A 17,651-nucleotide genomic window follows, 5' to 3' on the forward strand; every position below is an offset into this window, starting at 1 on the left:
TGGAAAAATATGGGGGGGAGGGGGTAAGGGCATGTAAGGGGTAGGGGATGGGTGGATAGTAAATACATAAAAGTAAGGGAGGTGTTTAGGGGTGACCCCCAAATACAAAAGAAAATAGAGTTTTTTCACCAAAAGAATTTTGGCAACCCCCCCCCCCCCCACAAAAACGGGGATGAATCAACATAGAACTATTCCTCGCAGTGAGTGTCAAGTTCCCTTGGTGGAAAATGAGGAGCTGGGGACTCAGTTTGAAACAGATGCGGTGAAGGAAGCCATTTGGGAATTGAAAATCTTGCACTCCATTGGACGTGATGGCTCGGCAAATTGTGCAATCAAATACTCACTTTGTTTCTGGGCCTCTTTTTTATGCTCTCTTTGCAATAGAATCAATTATACAGGAAACACATCCCAAGTCTTACCACAAAACACTAGTTATAACGAATTTATAAAAAAAGGTCAGCGTTCTGATTCTTTGTCATATAGATAAATAGCACTTTTAGATTAAACCAGTAAACTTGTTGAGGTTTAATCCTGAAAAGGTTAAAAGGTTGGGCTCAGGAACGAAAAAAATGTAATGATCAGGCAGGCCTTAAGCCAAACCGCTCTATTTTTCATAATCTTTGGATTTGTGAATAGCTGCCTAAAACTGCCTGAATGGGCAGCTGGTCTTTCTCGCATTCACAGATTTCTCATCAGCGTTTGACATGGTTTTCTGTAATTTATTGGAAAAAACTTGAGTAGAGACATTTAGACCCTACTTGGGCACATTACACAAAAGCAGAATTAACTCAAGTTACTAGAGGTGAAACAGGACAGGATTTGTATTCCAGCTAAAATGAGAAGAGATGGCTGAATCGAAACTCAGCAGAGGCAACGTGAGCCAGGAAGAACCAAGGTCAGAGCACTAGAAGGAGCGAACAGTAGCTTCGCGGAATCGAAACTTGAGAACAGAATAGCCTATCTCAGGAAGGCTGAGATAAGGAGGCATAGGCAGGTGGCAAGGAAACTAGGCAAATTCATGGTGTGAGCAGCACGCGACCATCTGAGCAAGAAGAAGCATGAGTTCATACCTACGCCTGGATGTCACCCAGACAGAGATACAGTTTCGAGGTCGACCACAGCCAACTCATTGACACAAAGCCTCTAAAGTAATGATGAATTGAGGGAAGGCAGGGTGAATCTTAGTGCACCCTGCACCTGGCTGACCATTCTGCGTGCTGCTAAATAAAGTGGAGATTTATGCATGGGGTTGAAGCCAACCCAATCACAATGGACCAAATAATCTAGGGTTCTATAGACAGTAGAACCAATGGGACATCGTACTCATAGTGGTGTCTACTAGAGTAATGTTGGAAGGAAGGTCTTAGACCCCCACCTGATAGTGTTTATCCAATCCTCTTACTCCGTTACAATATACAGATATAGTACCTATAGTACAGTTACCTTTTCCTAACCAATAGAATTGCATGTTAACTTTTGAGTGTTACAAGTCAATGATGACGAGTTTTGGGTATAAATGTTAATGTTTGTCTGGAGTTCGTGGGAGTTGAAGTGAGATGGACTATCGCATCACTGTTGATTTCCATGTTTCCCCATTTTTTGTACTTGTCATTAAACGGACTCCCCTTTGCCAAACCATTGAATGTCCTTATTTATTGATTGGTGTTGGAGTAAGAAAACCTGCACCCCATCCATCTCAAGGTGCATATATCATGTCTTAAAGTACTCTGGAGCAAACCCAGACTCTATGGGCCAGCCGGGGTCTCCCCAGTACAGGGGTCTGTGTCCTGATCCAGGTACTTTCTGGTTCCGTTAGAGTTGTATACCTGTGGGTTGGGATACAACTCTAACGGATCGTATTGTGGCTGTCTCCCGGCTGTTGCTGGTTCCTCATGTGCTGACTCGCTTTGATGGTTTTGCGCTGACCCCGCTGTATCATAGTGAGTATTGTTTGGATTGATAGGTGCGTCTGAACCTTTCTTTGGGTGTGGGACTGGGTTGGTAATATCTCTATTCTCTCGTTATCTGGTGTGACTCTGGTCAGTTGAGGTTTTGAATGGTTCAGGATCGGAGTGGTGTTGATGTGGCGCTCTAGTGCTTCTATCTTGGTGAGCCTGTGTATTCAGTCATTCGTTTTGTCCTGTCATGACTGTCTTTCCGTTGGTTCAATTGGTTTTTGTGGGGTGAACATCCTTGGGGATGTAGTTTTTGTGTGATGGGGCATTGGGCTTCCCGCTGTGTGGTAGCTGGACATGTGTGATGATGAAACATTCTGTTTCTCACCCACTAGATTGGGGCTCGTGGTGTAGTGCTTCCTTTCCCTCTCTGTACGCTGTCCTTGCGTCTGTTGGAAATGGCTGTTTCTGTCTTTGTCTTGCTATGTGTACGGTCTTTTGTCGTATTGCGGCTGTCTCCCGGTTAGTCGTTTATTATGTTGTGGGATATTTTCCTGAGGGTTTTTCCCCATTGATTGCATGGTGTGGTTCCGGGGCTCTCTCTACGTTCATGGATGTTTTAGTTGTGTGCGTGCCCCTGTGGACGGTCTTTCTAGTTGCAACGTGAAGAGCCAGGTTTTGAGTAGTTTCCTGAACAGTAGGTGGTTTCTTGTGTTACGTATGTACTTTGGAAGATTGTTCCAGGTTTTCGGGGCTTGGTGGGAGAAGGAGGATCCTCCAAGTTTACTTTTGCTGTAGGGTTTCGGTTCCTGGCGGATGTCCATGCTTGATCTGAGCGTTTTTGTTGGTTGATGTAGATGCAGTTTGTCTCTCAGGAACTCAGAACCTTCGTTGTGGACAGCTCTATGCGTGATGCACATTGTTTAGAATTTGATTTGTTGTTTTATTGGTAGCCAATGTACTGTTTTCAGCGCTGGTGTGGTGTGTTCTCTTCGGAGTAGTTTCAGAAGCAGTCTGACTGCCGTGTTTTGAATTCGTTGTAGTTTTTTTTTAAAGTCCTTCCGGCATGCCTTAGTAAAGGCTGTTGGTGTAGTCTACTTGGGACATGACTAGGGTGATGATGGTGGTTATTTTGTTGGAGAACGATAGAAATGGTAGGATCCTCTTTGCCGCTCGCAGGAGGACGAAGCTTTTCTTGAGAAGGGTGTTTACTTGTGGCTCTAGCGTGAGATTATTGTCCATAAGGACCCCCAGGTTTTTTACAATCGGCGAGGGTGCTGGGGTTGGCCCGAGTTCCCTCAGCCAAGGGATGAAGTGGTTTTCTCCTCCATTTTTTGTGACAATCATTATTTCTGTTTTGCCTGGGTTGATTTTGAGGCAGTTGGAGTTCATCCAGAGGAATACATCGCAGAGGCAGTTTTCTAGCGTGGAGTTTATTTCCGGGTTGTCTTGTATTTTGAAGATTATTTGTGTGTCATCAGCGTAGTTGTAGCAGGTGAGGCTGTGGCTTTTGATGATTCTGATAAGTAGATACAGGTAGATGATGAATAGTAGCACGGTGAAGGAGGATCCTTGTGGTACTCCACAGGTCGAATCTCTTGGGCTAGATTTGAAGGGTTTCATCCATATGGTTTCCGTTCTGTTTGTAAGAAAAGATTTGATCCATAGTAAGGTGGTGTCTGTTATTCCCAGTCCTTCTAATCTCATTATGAGGGTATCGTGGTTTACTGTGTCGAATGCTGCTGATAGGTCTAGGAGTATCAAGGCAGTGTGTTGTCCGAGTCTGTGTTTATTTTTAGATCATCCCATATTGAGAGTAGAGCTGATTCCGTTCCTCTCATTGGTCTGAAGCCAACTTGGGCTTGGTCTAGTAGGCCGTGCTCTTCTATGAAGTCTTGGGTCATTTTGTATATGTATGTTTCGAGCAGTTTGGCTGTGTATGGGATGTTGGAGATCGGTCTGTAGTTGGAGAGGTCCTCTACGTTTCCTGTTGTATCTTTGAGTAGTGGCAAGATGTATGCAGTTTTGAAGGCTTGTGGCACTTTCCCAGTTGCGATGGAAAGGTTGAGGACGTTCTTGTGATATTCCAGGGGCGTTCCTTGTTTAAGAATCGATTTGTATATATCTGGTGGGCAGGGGTCTTCGGGAGACACTGTGTTATTGCTTTCATTCACTTTCATTCACCAGTTTGATGAATGTCTCCACTGATATTTCTGGAAAGCCTCGTAGTTTGTTTGGGTGCTCCTCCTGCGTGTAGGTGGGGATCGTGGTCAGAACAGGCATTCTATTTTGTATGGTTTGTTGGATGCTGGTGAATTTTTTTTTGAAGTGGTCAGCAAGGTCATTGCATAGTTTCATCGATGGTGTTGGTGTGTTGTTACATCCCGGAATGTTTTTGTCATCAGGCAGGTAGTTGGGGCAAGCTGGGTGGAGGCTTGGCAGGCCTGGCATAGGCACACAAAGAACCCACAACAAATCCCTCCTTTCATTCCTTCCTAGTGTTTGTAGTAACTTCCTGGTTACCACTTCCTGTTGCCAAACAGGAAGTGCATGATAACTCATGAGCTCTCTAGTGTTTGGGTGTGGCTGGCTATATAAGCCACACCCAAGATTCTCTCAGTGCCAGTGCTTTGTGTTGCTTACTGTGAGCTGTATCAGCAACACACTTGCCGTGATCTGGATCAGCCAGCATCTGCTTACCTGCTCCAGATCATCCTGCTTTTACTCACCTGCTCCGGATCATCCTACTTCGCTCACCCGCTCCGGATCATTCAGCTTCAGCTTACCTGGTTCTTACTCCACGCTGCAGCCATCTCCAGTCAAGAGGGGCTTCTACACCGGCACCTGTAAGAACAAAGAAGTACAGCGTTAACATGCGCACACCAGTAACGCTGCGCATACTCACCGAATCTTCCCGCAACGCTGGAATCCAGGTTAGTTGCACGAGCGCACAAACCCCTGTAAGAAAGAAGAGACATTATTCATTGTGCTCGCTCCAATAACATGGACACTTATTTCACTGCGCTCTCTCTCTCTAAGCGGTGCAAAACCACCGAGTCTCCAGTAGCGCTGAACCCGGACTCGAGGCGCTAATACCACATCATTTCTCATGCAAGGGAAAAGGGAGAGACAATACCAGGCGTGCTCGAATTGAAGGCGCTGCTCAAACCTACCAGCAGCTAGCATCTACACACAGCGCTACTCACCCACAAAAATACCGGCAAACAAAGACAATACGGACAATTTTGGACACTCAACAATCTCCATGCAACGTTCACTTGTGGGAAGGACTTTCTAGCCAGTGAAGAAACTGGCGCCTTGAACTCTTGGCCTTGCTGTGAAGACATTAAACAGTGTTTGGCATCTGAACTAAGCCTACAGACATTGGCACCAATCACATGAGTGAATCGCGCCCCTGCAGGATGGAGTGCACACCCTACTAAAGAGCAAGGTAAGCCCATAGGGGGACATCACAGCACACAGTAAAGAGAAGGGAAGGGCCCAGGAGAATCGGGTGAATTCAGGTCTGGGTAAACACCTTCTATTTGACAGATATTCCTCCGGGTGAAACAGGGGAAGTGAAGACTCAGGGTCAAGGGAGGCTCGTCCATCGCTCCTGAAGAGACACAGGTGAGTGTGACAGAACACAAAGCCATCCTCAATACCTCTGCCCAAGCAATGGAAACCTCTGAGGTAGACCAGCTTTCCCGACTGGCGTGCTAAGAGGCCGAGGTGCATGCAGCCCTCTCAGAAACAAATGCCTTAAGGCGCGAACTGGTAGTCAACAGGGACAAAACAGATGATTTGGCAAGACATCTCTTACAGACACAAGCTGGTCTAGCAGGACTACCAGGTGGAGTTCCACAGGGGCAGCCTACCGTGGCACCTGTAGCCACACCCTTTCAGGTATTGCTTCCAGGCAGCATCCCTTTAGCACCCCAGGAACGCTTCTCTGGGGATCACAAGAAATTTGGAGCGTTCAAAAATCAATGCGGCTACATTTCATATGCAAACCAGACATCTTTCTGAACGACCAAGCTAAAGTAGCTTTTGTCCTCTCCTATTTAGGAGGGCACGTGGCGGACTGGTCTGTCCCGTTAGTGCTTAGGGACCACCCTTTACTGAAAAATTTCCCAGGTTTTCAGCGTGAACTGGAAAAACTATTTGCCCATCGGACTCAAGGTCATGCCCTGGATGATGAGCTACTCTCTCTGCGACAGGGTAGTCAGGATCTCATCTCATATGTCGCCACATTCAATTGCTCAATAGCCGAATAAGGTTGGCCAGAGGAGAAACGAATAATGTTATTTTATCGAGGACTGAGAGGAGAATTAAAAGATGTCTTGGCGCAAGTAGTTAATCCTCCCGAAGATTGCAGTGAATACATTGACCTAACTATGCAACTAGACCACCGGTTACAGGATCGCAAGGCCGACCGAACCAGATCAGATCATAGACCAGTGTATGTCCGACCAAAGGAAGCGTCCCATTGACAGGCCTCAGAAATACACTCAGAGCCCATGCAATTGGGTGTTCTCAGGGGACCACTCACCAAGGCGGAGAGGGAACGGAGGCGTCAGGAAAAACTTTGCTTATATTGCGGCCAATCTGGTCACTTCCTCCGGAACTGCATAATTAAACCCCCACGGAAGACGATGGAGGTACTAGATAACCCAGCAGAAGACACATGTGCAGTAGCGGAAAACTCCAAAGCCCGGCAGATGTAGAGGTCGGTCTGTCGAGCCAGGAACGGAGCACTCAGATCTCACATTTCAGTATTCCTGTGGTTTTGGTAGACCCATCACAGCCCACCCGAATGCATGCCCTCAAGGCTTTTATAGACAGTGGGGCTATTGGGAACTACCTGGACATGAATACTGAAAAGACCTTGGGATTAGCATTCCACCGTAAGGACACCGCAGAAAGTGTGACAGCTCTGGATGGCACACAACTCCTTTCGGGACTAGTAACACATTGTACTTCCACAATCACGTTAATGTCATGGTTCGCCCTAAGAACCCCCGGGATCCGATGGGCCCCCCACAGTCATCTACTCCCATAAGAACTTATCAAGCCCCAAGGGAGTTTTCCAGAGCCTCTTGGACTGAGTCCTGGCGCCGGTGGTGCCAGGCTCATAAAATGGGATGAAGCACATGAAACTACTTGCTCAGCCTAGTGAGGGACTACTTTACCTGGAACGACTTTCAAGGCTATTTAAGCCACGCCCTGCAGGCAGAACACGTTTTGTGTTATTCTGCACTCCTGCAGCATAACGCTCACCGTGTCTGTCCTGCCCTCGAACTTCTACAGCCACGCCCATTTAGAATTTCATCCATCGGTGCCTAGAAGGAGAAAAGCAAGAGAAAACAAGTCAGTACAACAGCAAGGCCTTACCTGCAGCATCTTTCCATCGTTTGCTTCTTCAGCCACTCCCGGACCTCTGCATCAGCTGAAGGGAAGGTATTCGTTCAGGCCGCAAGACGCACTCGGGTTCACCATTTTTCCGGAGCATCTTCGGAGCGGTTCATCCATTCCTCATTCCGATGCCGCGCCGCTTCTGCAAAAAAGAAGAAGAAACAACAGGTTAGTCGCGCACGGAAGGAAAACCAGTATTTTAGACTTACAGTGCCTCACCCTTGTGCTTCAACTCACCTGAAGGAAATCTGCTCTGTATCTTAAAACTACTTGAATCTCCATTCGAAATCCACTCGAGGCTGCGCCTGAAAGAAAAGACAAAAACACAGATCAAAAGGGGTTGAGGCAAAATTAAGACTTTAAACACCTATACCAAGCAGTTATTGGCATAGAGACTTACCTGTTTTACCCAGCTCTCCAAGACACAGCAACCACTCATCGGATCAGTGAAGTAACTCGATCCTGGGAAAGACTGTATTAATCGCGCCCCTGCTAGATTGCAGGACGGAGAGTCTACCTTACAAAACTCTAAGACAAATGCCTTGTGAGGGTGATAGCAAGGGAGAAGTCATAGCAGCATCATCAACTGTGCAGTACCACGCCAGCGCGGACATCATTCGTGCAGCTACGTGCCACGCCCCCCTGAAGACCAGGTGAGCGTGACAGAACGCGAAGCCTTATACAAAATCCTCTACCTAGGGGTCATGGAAACCTCTGAGACAGATCAGCTAGCTCAGCTTTGGGGGGAACTTAGGGCTGAGGTACATTCAGCTCAGCAGGAAACCAATGCCTTGAGGAGAGAACTGATCGTGGCCAAGGATCGTACTGATGACCTCACTAGACAACTGCTTCAGTCACAGGCTGCTCAAACACCATTACCTGGATTGGGGTCAACGGTTCCAACAACACCAAGCAATCCAGTCCAAGTGGTTCTTCTAGGGGCCGTACCCTGGGCACCTGCAGAACGCTTTGCGGGAGACCCAAAAAGAGGTCTTTATCAATCAGTGCCGACTACATTTCCTATGTAGACCAGGAGCCTTCCCAAATGACCATTCTAAGGTGGCCTTCATGCTTTCATACCTCAGTGGCAGCGCGGCGGACTGGTCAGTACCACTAGTCAATAGGGTCGATCCTATTTTGCAGGACTTCCAGAGATTCCAATTGAACATGGAGAAGCTTTTTGCCCACCATTCCCAGGGCCAGGCATTGGATAATGAACTCTTGTCTCTATGTCAAGGTAATCAAGATCTATTAACGTATATCACAACTTTTAATAGGCTAGTAGTGGAAACCGACTGGCCAGACGACAAAGAACAACAATGTTTCACCGAGGGTTGAGAGGTGAATTAAAGGATGTTTTGGCTCAAGTGGTCTACCCTCCCAGAGACTGTGCTGAATATATAGACTTGGTGGTTCAGCTTGATCATAGACTACAGAACCGTAAGGCAGACAGAGCTAGAATGGACACTCGGGTATTTGTACGCCCAAAGGAAAGTGCGCCTAAAACCACCAACTTGGCCGAACCCATGCAGATTGGAGGAGTGCGCGGGCCACTGTCCAAGGCTGAAAGAGACCGGAGAAGGCAACAACAATTATGTTTGTATTGTGGATCAGCCGTTCATTTTCTCCGAGTGTGCCCCTTGAAACCACCCAAGAAAGCAGTTGGGGTTGCCGGCAAAGGGCAAGCAGAGCCAGAGTCGGAAAACTACCCCGCCCGACAAGCGTAGAGGTCCACTTGTCAAGCGAAAAGAAGGACTTCCAGACCTCGCACCTAACCTTGCCAATGATCCTTATAAGTCACCAACAGCCATTTCAAATGCATGCAGTCAAAGCTTAAATCGACAGCGGAGCCATTGGAAATTATATGGACCAAGAATTGGCTGCAAGGATGAACCTTCCTCTCTGTGAAAAGGCAACAACAGATCAAGTCACTACTGTCGACGGAACGGAAATCGCTTCGGGCCCTGTAACGCACTCAACGACTGAGATGACACTTCTGTGCCAAGACGGATATCGGGAAGCCATTGTGTTCGATATAATTAAGGCCCGACAATTCCAAATCATTCTGGGAATGCCATGGCTAGTATCACACAATCCTTGCATCGACTGGCGTGCTAAGAGGCTGACCTTCTCAGACGAATGTACTCGTACCTGCTATCAAGTAAAAGAACCCTTGGTCAAAGAAGTGACAACGATCATGAGCCTTGCTAATCCGCTGCCCCCGGTATATCAAGATTATCAGGATGTTTTCCAGAACGATCAAGCCAACACTCTCTCCCCCCATAGATCGTACGACTGTCAAATCAATCTCATACCTGGTGCACAGAGTCCGTGCGGTCGAATCTATGCACTCACCGGACCTGAAAACCTGCATCTGAAGAAATATCTGGATTAGTACCTGGCTAACGGTTTTATCCGCCCGTCCAAGTCCCCGGCAGCTTCCCCCTTATTTTTCGTGCCTAAAAAGGAAGGAGACCTTAGGACTTGCATCGATTACTGCGCATTGAATCAGGTCACTGTTAAAAACCATTATCCTTTGCCTCTAATCCCTGAACTTTTGGACCAAGTTAAAGACGATAGCATTTATACAAAGTTGGATCTCCGTGGGGCATACCATCTGGTACGAATCGAGAAAGGGGACGAATGGAAGACCACCTTCCGTACCAAATGCGGGCTGTTCGAATACCAGGTTATGCCCTTTGGCCTTTGCAACTCCCCAGCAGCGATTCAGTATTTCATGAATGACGTCCTGCGAGAACTAATTGATGTGTGTGTCGTAGTATACATCGATGACATTTTGGTGTACTCCCCGTCTAAACAAGAACATGTGAAACACGTACGTGCTGTTCTGGACAAACTCCATCAACACAAACTATTTGCAAAACTGGAAAAATGCTTCTTCCACGTTACGGAGGTTGAGTTCTTTGGATTTGTCTTAACCCCTCAAGGTTTACGCATGGATTCGTTGAAGGTGGATGCCATTCTCAATCGGCCCTCTCCAACCTCAATAAAAGGAGTTCAGAGTATGCTTGGGTTCGCAAACTTCTATCGTCGTTTCATTCCAGGTTTTTCACAGTTAGTGCATCCTATTACAACGTTACTGAAGAAAAATAAACATTTTCAGTGGTCAGAGGAAACAGAGAAGGTGTTCCAGGACTTAAAACAAAAATTCATCTCAACTCCCATCCTGAAACATCCCCGCCCAGATCTACCGTACGTGGTTGAGACCAACGCTTCCAGATTGGCAATGGGAGCGGTCCTCTCGCAAAAAGATCCTGAATCCGGTCAGCATCACCTTGTGGCCTTTTGGTCACAGAAATTCACGGCCCCAGAACTGAATTATGCCATTACGGACAAAGAACTCTTGGCTATCAAGGCAGCCTTCAAGGCTTGACGGCACTATCTCTTGGGAGCAAGGCACACAATCACGGTAATCACTGATCACCGCAATGTACAATACCTAAAGGTGGCAAAGGCTCAATCATCTCGCCAACTTCGATGGGCATTATTTTTGGCTGAATTCGACTTTGTGATCACTTATCGCCCAGGTTGTCGAAATGGTAAAGCAGATGCTTCATCTCGTATTGCAATAGACGAGGAGTCCATCAATCCAGAACCTGTGGCAATCATCCCTGGAGAAATAATCTTGGGAATTACAAAGTCTCTAACCTTAGATGACATCCACGAGGAAATCACTCATCTCATGGATACCAACACTCTGAAGGTTTGGCCTACCAAAAGTGCCCACCACTCAGTCTCAAACCAATTACCATACTTTCAGGGTCGTCTTTATCTGCCCAGCAAAGAGCTTCAAGAAAAGGTCATCTCAATCTACCACGAATCACTGGTTGAAGGCCATCTTGGAATCGCTAAAACCGTAGCAAAGATAAAGCGACACTTTTGGTGGCCAACATGGCGCAAAGACATAAAACAATTTGTGCTGTCTTGTGGGGTCTGCGCAAAAAACAAGGCTCTAAAGAAGAAATCACCTGGCCAATTGCAACCTCTGGATATTCCACCTACACCTTGGCATACATTGTCACTCGATTTTATAACTGACCTACCTCCTTGTAATGGGTACAACACAAGTTTGGTGGTGGTGGACTTATTTTGCAAGATGGCTAATTTTATCCCACTGAAAGGTTTACCCTCAGCTTCGATCTGGCAAGAGAATTCTTGGAACAAATAGTCCAGATATGGTGGATACATGGACTTCTATCCTGATTTCTGACCATGGCAGTCAGTTTATATCACGTTTCTGGAAAAAGAGTTGCGAGTTAGCTCACATCGATGTAAGACTTTCCACCAGTCACCATCCCCAGGCTGATAGTCAGACTGAGAGGACCAATCAGACTTTAGAACAATACCTCAGGTGTATGTTACACCAAACAGAGGATATTTGGAAGGACGTTTTATGGATAACTGAATACGCCTACAACAACTCCCTGCACTTTAGCATTGGACAAATTCCTTTCTATACTATTTACGGGTTGCATCCACAAACCTCTAACCTTGACCCACTTCAACCCCTGGAAATGCCAGCAGTAAGAAGTTTGCACACGACTATCACTCAAGCCTTCAAACAAGCAACTGACCATCTGAGGCGAGCTAAAGAAAGATACAAGAAATTGGCAGATATGCACATGAGTAAATCTCCCAAATATCAAGTGGGAGATGAAGTCTGGCTGGCGTCAAAGCACATTCCAATGAAAGGAACCCGCACCTTCACTCCCATATATGTAGGTCCGTACACCATTAAAACCATCATCAATCCGGTAGCTGTGAAGCTGGATTTACCTTCACACAAGAAAATTCATCCCGTGTTCCTTGTCTCACTTTTGAAACCAGTGCAACCTGGAACCCGAGTACTGAAACCACCAAAACCAATCATAGTTGACGGGGAACCTGAATTCGAGGTTAAGAATATCCTGGACTCAAAAATTGTCAAATCAAAACTATTTTATCTAATAGACTGGAAAGGTTATGGACCACATGAAAGATTGTGGGAACCTAGCGAAAACATTCATGCCCCACGGTTGTTGAAGAGATTCCATCATAACCACCCAAACAAACGGGGACCAATGGGAGAAACCACGGTTAGGGGGGGGCTTGGGGGTGAGTGCTGTCATGGTTCGTGCTAAGAACCCCCGGGATCCGATGGGCAGTCCACAGTCATCGACTCCCATAAGGACTTATCAAGCCCCAAGGGAGTGTTCTAGAGCCTCTTGGCCTCAGTCCTGGTGCCGGTGGCGCCAGTCTCATAAGATGGGATGAAGCACATGAAACTACTTGCTCAGGCTACTGAGGTTGAGCCTTTCAGCTTTCTCTGAGTGTGGTTGAGGGACTATTTTACTTGAAGAACAGGGTGTGGTAAAGGGACTACTTTACCTGGAACTACTTGCAGGGCTATTTAAGCCACGCCCTGCAGGCAGAACACGCTTTGCGTTATTCTGCACTCCTGCAGCGTAACGCTCACTGTGTCTGTCCTGTCCTCGAACTTCTACAGCCACGCCCGTTCAGAATTTCATCCATCGGTGCCTAGAAGAAGAAAAGCAAGAGCAAACAAGTCAGTACAACAGCAAGGCCTTACCTGCAGCATCCTTCCATCGTTTTCTTCTTCAGCCGCTCCCGGACCTCCGCATCAGCTGAAGGGAAGGTATTCTTTCAGGCCGCAAGACGCCCTCGGGTTTAGCATTCTTCCGGAGCATCTTCAGAGCGGTTCATCCATTCCTCATTCCGATGCCGTGCCGCTTCTGCAAAAAAGAAGAAGAAACAACAGGTTAGTCGCGCACCCAAGGAAAACCAGTATTTTTGACGTAGAGCGCCTCACCCTTGCGCTTCAACTCACCTGAAGGAAATCTGCTCCGCATCTTAAAACTACTTGAATCTCCATTCGAAATCCACTCGAGGCCGCGCCTGAAAGAAAAGACAAAAACAGAGGGGTTGAGAGAAAATTAAGACTTTAAACACCTATACCAAGCAGTTATTGGCATAGAGACTTACCTGTTTTACCCAGCTCTCCAAGATTCGGCAACCACTCATTGGATCAGTGAAGTAACTCGATCCTGAGAAAGACTGTATTAATCGCGCTCCTGCTAGATTGCAGGACGGAGATTCTACCTTACAAAACTCTAAGACAAACACCTCGTGAGGGTGCTAGCAAGGGAGAAGTCACAGCAGCATCATCAACTGTGCAGTACCACGCCAGCACGGACATCATTCGTGCAGCCACGTGCCACGCCCCCGTGAAGACCAGGTGAGCTTGACAGAATGCGAAGCCTTATACAAAATCCTCTACCTGGGGGTCATGGAAACCTCTGAGACAGATCAGCTAGCTCAGCTTTTGGGGGAATTTAGGGCTGAGGTGCATTCAGCTGGGCAGGAAACCAATGCCTTGACGAGAGAACTGATCGTGGCCAAGGATCGTACTGATGACCTCACTAGACAACTGCTTCAGTCACAGGCTGGGTAAACACCGTTACCTGGATTGGGGTCAACGGTTCCAACAACACCAAGCAATCCAGTCCAAGTGGTTCTACTATGGGCCGTACGCTTGGTACCTCCAGAACGCTTTGCAGGAGACCCAAAAAGCTATGAGGTCTTTATCAATCAGTGCCAACTACATTTCCTATGTGGACCAGGAGCCTTCCCAAACAACCAATCTAAGGTGGCCTTCATGCTTTCATACCTCAGTGGCAGTGCGGCGGACTGGTCAGTACCACTAGTCAATTGGGACGATCCTATTTTGCAGGACTTCCAGAGATTCCAATTGAACATGGAGAAGCTTTTTGCCCACCATTCCCAGGGCCAGGCTTGGGATAATGAACTCTTGTCTCTACGTCAAGGCAATCAAGATCTGCCAACGTATATCGCAACTTTTAATAGGCTAGTAGTGGAAACCGACTGGCCAGATGACAAAGAACAACAATGTTTCACTGAGAGTTGAGAGGTGAATTAAAGGATGTTTTTGGCTCAAGTAGTCAACCCTCCCAGAGACTGTGCTGAATATATAGACTTGGTGGTTCAGCTTGATCATAGACTACAGAACCGTAAGGCAGACCGAGCTAGAATGGACACTTGGGTATTTGTACGCCCAAAGGAAAGTGCTTCTAAAACCACCGACTTGGCCGAACCGATGCAGATTGGAGGGGTGCACGGGCCACTGTCCAAGGCTTAAAGAGACCGGTGAAGGTAACAACAATTGTGTTTGTAGTGTGGATCAGCCGCCCATTTTCTCTGAGTGTGCCCTGTGAAACCACCCAAGAAAGCAGTTGGGGTTGCCGGCAAAGGGGAAGCAGAGCCAGAGTCGGAAAACTACCCCGCCCGACAAGCGTAGAGGTCCACTTGTCAAGCGAAAAGAAGGACTTCCAGACCTCGCACCTAGCCTTGCCAATGATCCTTATAAGTCATCAACATCCGTCTTGAATGCATGCAGTCAAAGCTTATATCGACAGCTGAGCCATTGGAAATTATATGGACCAAGAATTGGCTGCAAGAATGAACCTTCCTCTCTGTGAAAAGGCAACAACAGATCAAGTCACTACTGTCGACGGAACGGAAATCGCTTCGGGTCCTGTAATGCACTCAACGACTGAGATGACACTTCTGTGCCAAGACGGACATCGGGAAGCCATTGTGTTCGATATAATTAAGGCCCCACAATTCCAAATCATTCTGGGAATGCCATGGCTAGTATCACACAATCCTTGCATTGACTGGCGTGCTAAGAGGCTGACCTTCTCAGACGAATGTACTTGTACCTGCTATCAAGTAAAAGAACCCCTGGTCAAAGAAGTGAGAACGATCATGAGCCTAGCTAATCCGCTGCCCCCGGTATATCAAGATTATCAGGATGTTTTCCAGAAGGATCAGGTCAACACTCTCCTTCCCCATAGATCATACTACTCTCAAATCGATCTCATACCTGGCGCACAGATTCCGTGCGGTCGAATCTATGCACTCACCGAACCTGAAAACCTGCATCTAAAGAAATATCTGGATCAGTACCTGGCTAACGGTTTTATCCGCCCGTCCAAGTTCCTGGCAGCTTCCCCCTTATTCTTTGTGCCTAAAAAGGAAGGAGACCTTGGGACTTGCATCGATTACCGTGCATTGAATCAGGTCACTGTTAAAAACCTTTATCCTTTGCCTCTAATCCCTGAACTTTTGGACCAAGTTAAAGACACCCACATTTATACAAAGTTGGATCTCCATGGGACATACCACCTGGTACGAATCAAGAAATGGGGCGAATGGAAGACCGCCTTCCGCACCAAATATGGGCTGTTCGAATGCCAGGTGATGCCCTTTGGCCTTTGCAATGCCCCAGCAGCGTTTCAGTATTTCATGAATGACGTCCTGCGAGAACTAATTGATGTGTGTGTCGTAGTATACATCGACAACATTTTGGTGTACTCCCCGTCTGAACAAGAACATGTGAAACACGTCCCTGCTGTTCTTGACAAACTCTGTCAACACTAACTATTTGCAAAACTGGAAAAATGCTTCTTCCACGTTACGGAGGTTGAGTTCCTTGGATTTGTCTTAACCCCTCAAGGTGTATGCATGGACTCGCGGAAGATGGATGCCATTCTCAATCGGCCCTCTCCAACCTCAATAAAAGGAGTTCAAAGTATGCTTGGGTTCGCAAACTTCTATCGTCGTTTCATTCCAGGTTTTTCACAGTTAGTGCATCCTATTACCACGTTACTGAAGAAAAATAAACGTTTTCAGTGGTTAGAGGAAGCAGAGAAGGTGTTCCAGGACTTAAAACAAAAATTCATCTCAGCTCCCATCCTGAAACATCCCCACCCAGATCTACTGTACGTGGTTGAGACCGACGCTTCCAGCTTGGCAATGGGAGCGGTCCTCTCGCAAAAAGATCCTGAATCCAGTCAGCTTCACCTTGTGGCCTTTTGGTCACAGAAATTCACGGCCCAGAACTGAATTATGCCATTACGGACAAAGAACTCTTGGCTATCAAGGCAGCCTTCAAGGCTTGGCGGCACTATCTCTTAGGAGCAAGGCACATGATCACGGTAATCACTGATCACCGCAATGTACAATACCTAAAGGTGGCTAAGGCTCAATCATCTCGCCAACTTCGATGGGCATTATTTTTGGCTGAATTTGACTTTGTGATCACTTATCGCCCAGGTTGTCGAAATGGTAAAGCAGATGCTTTATCTCGTATTGGAGTAGACGAGGAGTCCATCAATTCAGAACCTGTGCCAATCATCCCTGGAGAAAAAATCTTGGGAATTACAACGTCTCTAACCTTAGATGACATCCACGAGGAAATCACTCATCTCATGGATACCAACACTCTGAAGGTTTGGCCTACCAAAAGTGCCCATCACTCAGTCTCAAACCAATTACCATACTTTCAGGGTGGTCTTTATCTGCCCAGCAAAGAGCTTCAAGAAAAGGTCATCTCAATCTACCACGAATCACTGGTTGAAGGCCACCCTGGAATTGCTAAGACCGTAGAGAAGATAAAGCAACACTTTTGTTGGCCAACATGGCGCAAAGACATCAAACAATTTGTGCTGTCTTGTGGGGTCTGTGCACAAAACAAGGCTCTAAAGAAGAAATCACCTGGCCAATTGCAACCTCTGGATATTCCACCTACACCTTGGCATACATTGTCACTCGATTTTATAACTGACCTACCTCCTTGTAATGGGTACAACACAAGTTTGGTGGTGGTGGACTTATTTTCCAAGATGTCTCATTTTATCCCACTGAAGGTGTTACCCTCAGCTTCGATCCTGGCAAGAGAATTCTTTGAACAAATAGTCCGGATACATGGATTTCCTTCTATCCTGATTTCTGACCATGGGAGTCAGTTTGTATCACGTTTCTGGAAAAAAGTGTTGCGAGTTAGCTCACATCGATGTAAGACTTTCCACCAATCACCATCCCCAGACTGATGGTCAGACTGAGAGGACCAATCAGACTTTAGAACAATACCTCAGGTGTATGTTACACCAAACAGAGGATATTTGGAAGGACGTTTTATGGATAACTGAATACGCCTACAACAACTCCCTGCACTCTGCCATTGGACAAAGTCCTTTCTATACTATTTACGGGTTGCATCCACGAACCTCTAACCTTGACCCACTTCAACCCCTGGAAATCCCAGCAGTAAGAAGTTTGCACACGACTATCACTCAAGCCTTCAAACAAGCAACTGACCATCTGAGGCGAGCTAAAGAAAGATACAAGAAATTGGCAGATATGCACAGGAGTGAAGCTCCCAAATATCAAGTGGGAGATGAAGTCTGGCTGGCGTCAAAGCACATTCCAATGAAAGGAACCCACACCTTCACTCCCAGA

General features: G+C 46.8%; 1 protein-coding gene across 1 annotated transcript in view; it reads right to left on the minus strand.

Moving 5' to 3' along the window:
* Positions 1 to 9,594, minus strand: part of LOC138520389 (olfactory receptor 10AG1-like) — a 30,092-nt gene extending 20,498 nt beyond the window's left edge. Inside the window, exons 1-2 of the mRNA XM_069632793.1 lie at positions 9,462 to 9,594; positions 7,548 to 7,615 (exon numbers count right to left, since the gene is read on the minus strand). Coding sequence (XP_069488894.1) covers positions 7,548 to 7,615; positions 9,462 to 9,594 — 201 coding nt within the window. The remainder of the gene's footprint in view (positions 1 to 7,547; positions 7,616 to 9,461) is intronic.
* Positions 9,595 to 17,651: the final 8,057 nt, after the last annotated feature.

Source organism: Ambystoma mexicanum, chromosome 13 (assembly GCF_040938575.1).
Source record: "Ambystoma mexicanum isolate Mex_15411 chromosome 13, UKY_AmexF1_1, whole genome shotgun sequence".
Lineage (NCBI taxonomy): Eukaryota > Metazoa > Chordata > Amphibia > Caudata > Ambystomatidae > Ambystoma > Ambystoma mexicanum.